This window comes from Nilaparvata lugens, chromosome 3 (assembly GCF_014356525.2).
Source record: "Nilaparvata lugens isolate BPH chromosome 3, ASM1435652v1, whole genome shotgun sequence".
Lineage (NCBI taxonomy): Eukaryota > Metazoa > Arthropoda > Insecta > Hemiptera > Delphacidae > Nilaparvata > Nilaparvata lugens.
The window spans coordinates 66,282,034-66,291,725 of record NC_052506.1 but is presented as its reverse complement, the minus strand read 5'-3'; the positions used below and the strand labels follow the sequence as shown (position 1 = coordinate 66,291,725).

General features: G+C 34.6%; 1 protein-coding gene across 1 annotated transcript; it reads right to left on the bottom strand.

The window, feature by feature from the left end:
* Nucleotides 1-1,130: 1,130 nt before the first annotated feature.
* Nucleotides 1,131-8,894, bottom strand: LOC111048078 (ubiquitin-conjugating enzyme E2 J2). The gene is made up of 6 exons (XM_022333922.2): nt 8,618-8,894; nt 8,002-8,133; nt 7,388-7,513; nt 4,900-5,008; nt 4,200-4,328; nt 1,131-3,099 (listed from the first exon to the last, which is right to left on the bottom strand). Exons 2-6 carry the CDS (start codon nt 8,115-8,117, stop codon nt 2,833-2,835), a joined length of 747 nt encoding a protein of 248 aa, XP_022189614.1. The 5' UTR covers nt 8,118-8,133; nt 8,618-8,894; the 3' UTR covers nt 1,131-2,832.
* Between the last annotated feature and the right edge of the window lie 798 nt (nt 8,895-9,692).

Here is a 9,692-nt window from a genome sequence, read left to right as displayed (position 1 = left end):
AAAGATTGAGCATGAAAATCTCTACAATTGATGTCTAGTAACATTTCACCTAAAATTAAAAATAAGCTCGAAATTCCAGAAAATGTGATTATCCAATTGCAAACTGTTGGTAACTGTTGATTCTATTAAATGATTCACTATGAAGAGATAGCAGACCTCGTATGTCTCCAGCGTTATTGTCCTGTCACCAGCTGGCTCAGATCTTTGTTTATAAGTAGACTTGAGATGCGCGACAACACTAGCGTCAGGTGATTAATTCTCATAACGGCAAGGAAAGTTGTGTGAGTGCGCCACACCAGATTTTTGAATATAACATTTGCCAAAATAATGTCCTCCATTGGAATCTATGCACTGCTGAAGTAGTTCTTGATTTTGAATGATTTTTGTACAATTCAAAATCTCTATTGCTGCCCAAAAATTTAATGGTCGTAGAAAAACTTGTGTATACAACCGCTTTATTTTGTCTATAAATCACTCGTGAGATGTTTGAGACCTGCTCTTGCCTATCTTAAGTAACATCTAACTCCTGCTTTAAAGACCCTCATTAAAAGACTGTTGTATGAACTTCTATTATAGTGCATTGCTTCTTATTAAAATATAATATGAATATGTTACATCAATATCATAATGTAAATCTCATCAAAAGATTGTAAAAAATTATAACTAAACATTGTAAAACCTTATAAAAAAAGTAAATTCGTATGGCTTTTGTTGGTGGGGAGTCCCTTGCGGGAAGGTCCCACCGCCTGAATATATCATTTAAGCCGTCAATGGGCCTTACGACTGTCATACTTCAGCCGGGACCGACAGTTTAACGTGACGATCCGATAACACGGGAGTGATCTGATTAAAAAACTTTTGGTATTGGGAGGGTTTGAACACGGGATCTTTATGCTGCTACGCAAGCACTCTATCCACTAGACTACGGATCACACCTTATAATATCATCGAAACATGTCAAGTATTGATTTGCTAATACCCTGGTAGTTTTTTGTGTTTAAATTTAGGAAACTCTTTTGTATTGTCTACAACTTTGTTCAAAGTAATAATTGATGAATGAAAATTACGATGACGTAAGTTCACATTAAGGAATAAGGACAGAGAATACCATAAACACAAGATTTTGAATAAAAAGATACACTTTAATTCAGTAATTTGTATAATAAGTAATATCATGTAACTTAACGATAAGTGGCAACAATTTTTACATTTACAACATTTCACAACTATCCCCTTGATTATTTTATTGAAGGCGAAAACGATTAGAAAAATGACGGTGACTTGATATCAAACATCGCACCTTGTCCCACAAAACAATTCTTTAAAATACAATAAAAAATTGAATACTGTACTATTTTTATAGATGTTTATGAACAAATACTCGAAGTATAAAAAAGTAACTATAATACAGGTGGTTTTTATAATTTACATTTATCAGCGCCTGTCAAAAACAAATTTGAAACCGGGGTAACATTTCAAATTCTATTTTAAAACTTTGCATTTTGCAAATAATGTACATAACATTAATATTTTCTTTCGCTTATAGAAAGTATCTCCTCATCAATGAAAGTTTTAGATAACAAAATACAATGCAAAGTCTATCCGCATAGCTGATAGGGTAATTCTCAAGTAAAACATTAGATAATTCAAATATATTATAAAGATTTTTAAAACAATATCATTCAAGTACAATGTTATCTATATGCGACGTGATACATCCCGACGAAATCATATTCCGTAGTACTTTAACACAAACACAGTTACATCGAAACAATGACTTCAACAACCGAATGTAAATAACATGATGAACAACCATATTCTACTAGATAGCGTTATCTCGAATGGAAACTGCGATAGAGGAATATAATATATACACAGAACTATTGCTTGTTTTTGTTCATGAAGAGTCGAAAATCCTTTTAGTCCGTGCATTAGACGGAGTAGCTAAGTAAATATTCTAAGACCAACAATATAATTTCATTAAATTTCTCTCACAACCGAAAACACCCTTCAAAATCCCCGTTACCAGAACAAAGTAATTGTTTAAATGTTCAGCAACATTTATTATATTAGCAGTTCTATTTTTAAAATGAGTGAGCAACTGATAAATTATTGGGCCCTAGAGATTAGAAATATGACTTGTAATAAAAATGTAGCCGAGAATTCTCAAATAGAATAGAATAATTGAATCGCTTTGATTAGAAATTAAGAATTGAATGATTCAAATTTGAAGAAAATAAAAATTGAAAATTCTTGAGAAACACTTTTGTTAATTGTTGGCTAACAGTACCTATCGATAGCAATCATCGATCACAGAAGACAGAAAAACATAACAAACGTTTTGCAATCTCTTACACAATCTAGATTCAATTTGTTAATTTTATAAATGTGAAGTGTCTTACTCATATGATTCTTCAACTTATTATGGACTGTTGAGAAGGTTGAGAGGAATAAACATGGTAATTTGTTCAATGGATGTGATAAAAATCAGTCCTTGATATAGAATCAGTAGTGTAGATTTAATTTGTTTAATTTTTATAGATGTGAAGTATCTACCTCATTTGATTCTCTAGCTAATTGAGGATGAAACATGGTCATTTGTTCAATGGATGTGATAAAAGTCAGTCCTTGATATAGAATCAGTAGTATGATTTAATTTGTTTATTTATTAAAGAAGTGTCCATCTCATTTGATTCTCTCGCTAATTTTATACTGTTAAGAAGGTTGAGAGGATGAAACATGGTGTTTTTTTCAATGGATGTGATCAATTTGATGAGTCATTTGGATGAGTAGCATAACACACACTGGCACTGGCCATGGCCATGCGTTGGTTCAGTGTTCGGCAGCCGAGGTGAGCAGTACATACTTGACGGTGTAGGCGAAGGCGGCAAAACCGATGATCACGCAGAGGTTAGTGAGTGCGCCGTGCAGTGGACTGTTGTCGCCGCCCCTTGCCGCCCCGTCCAAGCCACCCCCACCCGCGCCTCCCATCAACTGCTGCACCAGACCGTCGGCGTCGAGTGCCGTCGCGTCGCCCGTTCCGTTCTGCGTCGCCGTCTGTGCACTCTCGGCACGTCGCGCCAGCTCAGCCTTCACTGCCTGCACACAAAACTGTTGCTAAACCGGTGCTTTCCAATGTATTTTTACCAGCCAAGTACAAAAGAAATACATGGGTTCTAAGGCTGGCCACTAACGGTAGAATATGCATACACATGCGTGTGTTTTGTCATCACCGAGAGGCTTCTTACATGAAATGAACAACCAATAACAATAAATAAACCACTGGAAAATTACAAATTATAACGATGGGAAAATAATTTAACCTCAAATAGAGCAGCGAAGAAAAAATAACCAACAAAAATTTGAGATACAAAAATCTAAACTCAAAGAATTTTGCTCGGAGCGTTTCGCTGTGATCGGTGATGACACAACAATGTAAGACGACTGTGTAGCATGCGTGTTCAACCGTTAGTGGCTAGTCTTATGCGAGTCTATCACATTGGCAGATTTTTGGGCACAAACAAAATTATCTCTCTCCACTCCACTGCATTCTGGACCAGAAATGAGCGAAACTGACAAGAGGGGAGCATCGGACCGGATAACAAATTATCAAGGCGGGCTAAAAAAGAGTTGAACAGTTTGTTATTATTTACCTGGAATAGGAATCCACCATCAGGCTAGGCCGGCCGTTAATTATTTCCTTTCTCAGTAAACAAGATGGTTTGGAAGGAATGAAGTTTTATTTCGTTTAATTCATATTGATCTAGACGATGAGACTAAATCTAAACTCCTCCTTCAAATGTTAAATATTGATTGGGCAACAATTTGAATAAAAAAGATTTTAGACCAAAGTACAATAGTACAAAGGTACCTCCTGATTCCTTCAAATTGTATTTTTCAACTTAAAATATATAAAATAGCTATTTGCATAGTGTTACTTCAATCATTTTCCATATAGGCTAGTTGGTTGATTTCTAATGAGCACCAGATAGAGATGGTGATCTTAGAACTTTCTAATAAGAGATAGTCAGATATAGACATATAGATACAGACATATAACTCGAAAATGGGTTCGGGCTATAAATTATAATGGAGAACATTTCAAATATTATTTAACTGAATATCATATTATTTGACTCAAATTTCATATTATAATAGCATACATAATACAAACTATTTGATAATAGAAGACCACTCACCTCCACTAGCTCAGGGAATAGCTCGCAGAAGTATTTGTCCTTAAGATTGTATTCTAAACTTTGTGCTGCTAATTGTCTACGCTCATACTCTGATGTTTCTATACTTCCTAGAGTAGGGCTCTTCTCAATCTGAAAAAGTAACACATGATATAATTGTTGAGAAGGTTGTGAATAATCATAGATTTGTTAAGCCATTGTATCAGAAAAAGCTTCCATTTCGAGAATGATTATACATAAACTGTCAAATACGAATGAGCACAGCCTATGCATAGTATAAACAGACATCATGTTAGAAATGGAGATAGTAAGATTACAGATGTTTCAAAAACGAGTATAAATTGTGGTCACACTTGTCATGAAGCGTTCCTATCCTATCACGCATGACAACGGCTTGGAATGCTCATTGTGATCTGTCCTACCACCCCTCCACCCCATAAAATTATCGGACATGAGTTACATCTGCATGACAAGTGTGGCCACAGCTTCATCAGTTTGCATGTAGATTACAAAAGGCTGGAGAATAGAATCACCCCTCTTCCAAATAAGAAGAAAGTAGGAGGCTCTCCTTCAAGAAAAAAATGGAAAAACAGCCATATCGTTTGATGATTTCCGAATTGTGCTGAATGAGGCCTCTATTGTATAATAATTAAACGCATTCCGAGGATTAACTTTAGTGAATATCAGTAAAATAGTAACAGACCATGAAACTAAGCAAGCCAGTGAGAATAGTTGAGACACTCCATGCCGGGTTCCATGTGTCCGGATGAAAGTCACTTATTGACAGGCACAATCTCGTGTTTGTTTTGAACCTGTGAACAAATCGTTGTAGGCTGATGACAGTGATTTGCAAATATTTAATGACTAATTCATGGAGCATGCAATTAAATGTGTAATAAAATTGAATTTGCCGAAGATTATAACTTATAGGTGTTGTTGTCATACTATAATGGCGAAGGATGATCAGATTGATTAGGACATGATGTAATAATGATTTGAAGCGCCTCATGTGAATTATTGTTTAAAACTATATAAATGTAGTCTTATATTCATGTGGTTTGCCTTTCCGTGCCTTGCCCATTCCATAAAAGCAACATTTTACACAACGTGAAAACTTCCATTCTACAGGTTTTTTAAACCACAGGCCAATTACAGGCCACAATTTAAGACAAATTATCAGTTATCAGTAATTGTAAACTCAAAATAAGGCGACTAAGATGGTATAGAATTCTACCTACTTATGATTGAGTAGAAGAATTATTTCTTGTGAGTGAAGTGATCGAGAGCTAATTTTGAGAAAAAAAAACATAATTGAAGGGGTAAGTGGATAAAGTTGATAAGTAACATTTGAAAAGTTTTGAGATAAATGTCCACAAAATGTTTTAACTGGAGGTTTTTATTGAGGTTGATGGGTAGAGAGGACTTGTCCTAACTCCATCCACCTAATAAAGATTTTTTTCATTTTTTATTCACATACTTGATACAGGCAATAATAATTATATAGTGCAATAGGTATTCTGAATAAATTTCTCCAAGCAATAATTTGAATGAGAATAGATTCCTTCAATTACTTTTATTAAGGTATATTAACTAGGCTTGGCTTGAATATTCTTGAGGTATTTTGGATTTTCTTACTATTTATTACGTTACACACAGCTGTTTTCAATATTCATTATCGCATTCTTCTTGGCAAACAACCAATATTTTTCCTTTTGGATCCATTTAAAATATGATTGAGTAGAAGAATTATTTCTTGTGAGTGAAGTGATCGAGAGCTAATTTTAAGAAAAAAAAACATAATTGAAGGGGTGAGTGGATAAAGTTGATAAGTAACATTTGAAAAGTTTTGAGATAAATGTCTACAAAATGTTTTAACTAAGGTATATTAACTAGGCTTGGCTTGAATATTCTTGAGGTATTTTGGATTTTCTTACTATTTATTACGTTACACATAGCTGTTTTCATTATTCATTATCGCATTCTTCTTGGCAAACAACCAATATTTTTCCTTTTGGATCTATTTAAAATAAATATTATCACTGTAGGCTACTAATGAAAGACATCTCAAAAAAGATTGACAATAATCTGATGAAAGTGAAATCAACAGCGGTTGGAGTGGATGGAGGTAGTTAATGCAGTGATTTGCAAGGAGGAGGTTGATCAATGAACAATGGATGCAGGTGGTAAGCGCACTACTCACCTCCCTTATCCATCAAAGTAAATGCTGTTTAGACTGCACATAACACCTACATGGAACATGAAATCTCAGCTACAGAATTTTGGACCTGTGGATCCAAATGTGGATTCTTTTTGCGGATGACACCACAATCATCGGTGGGGGTGGTGATTCCACAGCAGCAGGATGGAGAGCACAGCAACTCTTTGCTGAAGCCAGGGACTGGTTCTCCGCGAATAAGCTCCTTCTCAACGAGGGAAAGACCCATAAATTGATGTGTACTCTTGGCGGCACAGATCTAAACCAGGCACCTGTCACCCACCTCGATTCAATATAGCTGACCAGGGAGCATCAAATTCTTGGAGTGTGCAAGAAGCTGTCAAGAGTCATACATCTTTTCAGGAAGTTGAGAGCCCAGCTGAGAGTCGAGCGGTTGCTGATGTTGTACCATGCAGTATTTGGTAGCCGCATACTGTAGCCTATGGTATGTTGATCTGGGGACATTCGCCACATGCCAGAGACATTCTACTGCTCCAAAAGAAAGCTCCCCAAATCATCACATATAGCAAGTATGATGCACATTGCCTACCAATCTTGCGCAGATTGGGCATCCACACAGTCTGTAGACACTACATCTTGGCTTCACTGCTTTTTGTGAGGAGTAACATGACAACGTTACATCGGAGAGAGCAAGTGCACTCCTTCACACTCGGAGAAGGACAAATTTGGATGTGCCGCACTGTCGTTTGTCGAAGGTGAAGGACTGTTTCCCCGTGCTGGCGATGAGGATGTTTAACCACCTGCCGGAGCCGGTGAGGGCGCGTCCGGTGAATATTTTCAGGTCTTCCTTGTCTAAGTGGCTTAAATAAAGTTTATCCATGTAAAAATATAATTTTCCCAAAAATGTTACTTATCGCCATTATCCACTTAATCCTTCAATTATAATTTTGAACTAGTTTGCTCTCTGATTTAAGAGAAATAAAAATAGATAATATTATAAGAACTTAATACTTACCGTCCATTTGGAGTCACCATATAAATACTTGGAGGTTTGAATGGGAATTCTCTGGGGAAGACTAATTTTCCAAGATACATTCCTCCTTCATATGGTGTGTTCTCTGGTCCCTTAACGACATAATGCCTGTAAAAGAAATGTTTTTCATCTGCTGGTACTATATCAATTTTTTACAATAGGATATCTTAAGAAAGTGCGTAGAATGTCTGATAATATAATTGGGTTGTACCGTAGTAGCTCAGTCTTTTGATAATATAATGTCTGATAATATAATTGGGTTGTACCGTAGTAGCTCAGTCTTTTTAAAAAATACAAGTTTGTTGTTTGTAATAAACAATGAAGAAATTAAATTACATATTTTATTGAAAATTTATTTTTTCCGTCAAGTCGTTGGATATTAAATTAACAAAAAAATTGTATTAATTACTTTTAAATACAGTAATCCATTCAATTATGTTTTGGAATACATAATGTTGCTCGAATTTTGCAACATTTTGAACAACTCTATTATATAAAGTATTAAGTTAACAAATTGATATCAATTTTATTTGAAATACAGTATACATGTATTCTAATTTATAACTAACATTTTGTAACTGACTTCGTCAACTTACCACTCAAGAATGTTTGATGGTACTGGTTCAGCTACAACATAAGGAACCGGATCTTTCTTTAGCCGTAGGTAGTCTTGTTTCAGCCTGGATGTGGCACTATTTGGTTTACGTGACATTTTGCGCAGAGTATATCTGTTGATATAAACCAAGCAGTAAAGATTTTAAAAGAGAGAATAGAGCCTAAAATTTATTTTCATTCAAATTATAGATTCTAGGAGATTCACATTAAGTTTTGAACTAATTATCTTATATGTTTAATTAATTAAATTTTAGCCGAAAAACTAATAAATTAAATTCTTTAAAAGTTAATAACATGAGAAAACTCTTAAAAAGACATCAGTACAAAGGTTATGTTGTAACATGAATGCAAACGCACAATAGTGGGTTACAGTTTTGAATAATCATAATTTAAATGAAACTTACTAAATCAGAAAGGATAGATAACTATTCTCTAATTAGTATATGTAAATTCTAAAGATAATTAATTTTGAAAACATCAGAGCAGTAAATTATTGAATCATAACCTTCAACAAGATATAGTGTAAAAATTTAAAAGTATCATTAGGTTTATGATATAGTGCAAAGTAGTTTATTGATGCTTGATTAAAATACATACCAGTGGAATGTTTAAAAAACAATAAGATTTAAATCATTTTAATACTAAATAACAAAAAAGTGAAGAACCAATACACACGCTTGACATAAAACGCATATCAACTAATCAGCTGATTGGCATTGGAAGTGAAATGTCAAAGATGGGGAGAGATTGCGTATTTTACTATAAAGTTGATGATTGTAACTAAACCAAAGATTTAATAGTAGTTATCAACATTAAAATAACGTTATCATTTTCTATGTTCTCATATTACATAAATTTCGAAGAATTCAATATATTTATGAATTTGGAATTCAATGTTGCCAACATGAAGACACGACTCCTGTCCTGAATCCTGAGCAGCTTCTCTTTGTCACAGATACAGAGTAACGGCCAGCAACGGTCACAGTTATCACATAGTTATTCAAAAGTATTCTTTGAGTATCTATAGTGAGGTCCACGTTATCCAATGGCAGTGAGTGATTTGCAATGGTGTTGCTATCCTTGTGTATCATTCAACAAAGCAGATGGCGCTATCTCTTTCACGCATTGCAAGGTTGGCACATCGTTTATCAACAATGTAGAAATTCAACTAATTGACAAAATAGGGTTAAGGGTTATGTTTTATTTAGGTTATATTTAATAATGTTTCATAAGGATAGGTTGGGTTTTTGCTTTGAAATTGCAATATGCTAGAAGGGGCTAGGGTCCAGGTAGAGTTATGTTTTTTGTTGTTTCAAAGGTGAAAGGATAGGTTGGAAGGTTAGGAGTTTGCTTTGAAATCCAAAGTATTGAATGTGAGAAGAGTAGGGGTTAGGTTTTTTTAACCCTTAACCCGTAATGTGGTTCGTTTGTAGATAAGTCGTAATACCGGTCTGTCAGACCAGTATCCCATTTTCAAGCATTAAGTAAGCCAAATGTCAATGTTTTAGTAACGAAAAAACATGTTATTTATATATTATGCATATTTCAAAGATTTTTACACATTCTAACTATACATCTGTGCAAACATATACACACACACACGTGCACGCACAAATTAAACTTTGCGCCTGCATATCATTAGTAATACCACACAATTTTTTTATTTTGCTAG

Excerpts from the sequence above, each read along its gene's own strand:
- LOC111048078 (XM_022333922.2), bottom strand. The coding sequence starts at position 8,117 with ATGTCACGTAAACCAAATAGTGCCACATCCAGGCTGAAACAAGACTAC. Across the intron at positions 5,009-7,387 it reads ATGGTGACTCCAAATGGACG|GTTCAAAACAAACACGAGAT; the intron begins GTAAGTATTAAG and ends ATTTGTTCACAG. Across the intron at positions 3,100-4,199 it reads TATTCCCTGAGCTAGTGGAG|GCAGTGAAGGCTGAGCTGGC; the intron begins GTGAGTGGTCTT and ends TTTTGTGTGCAG.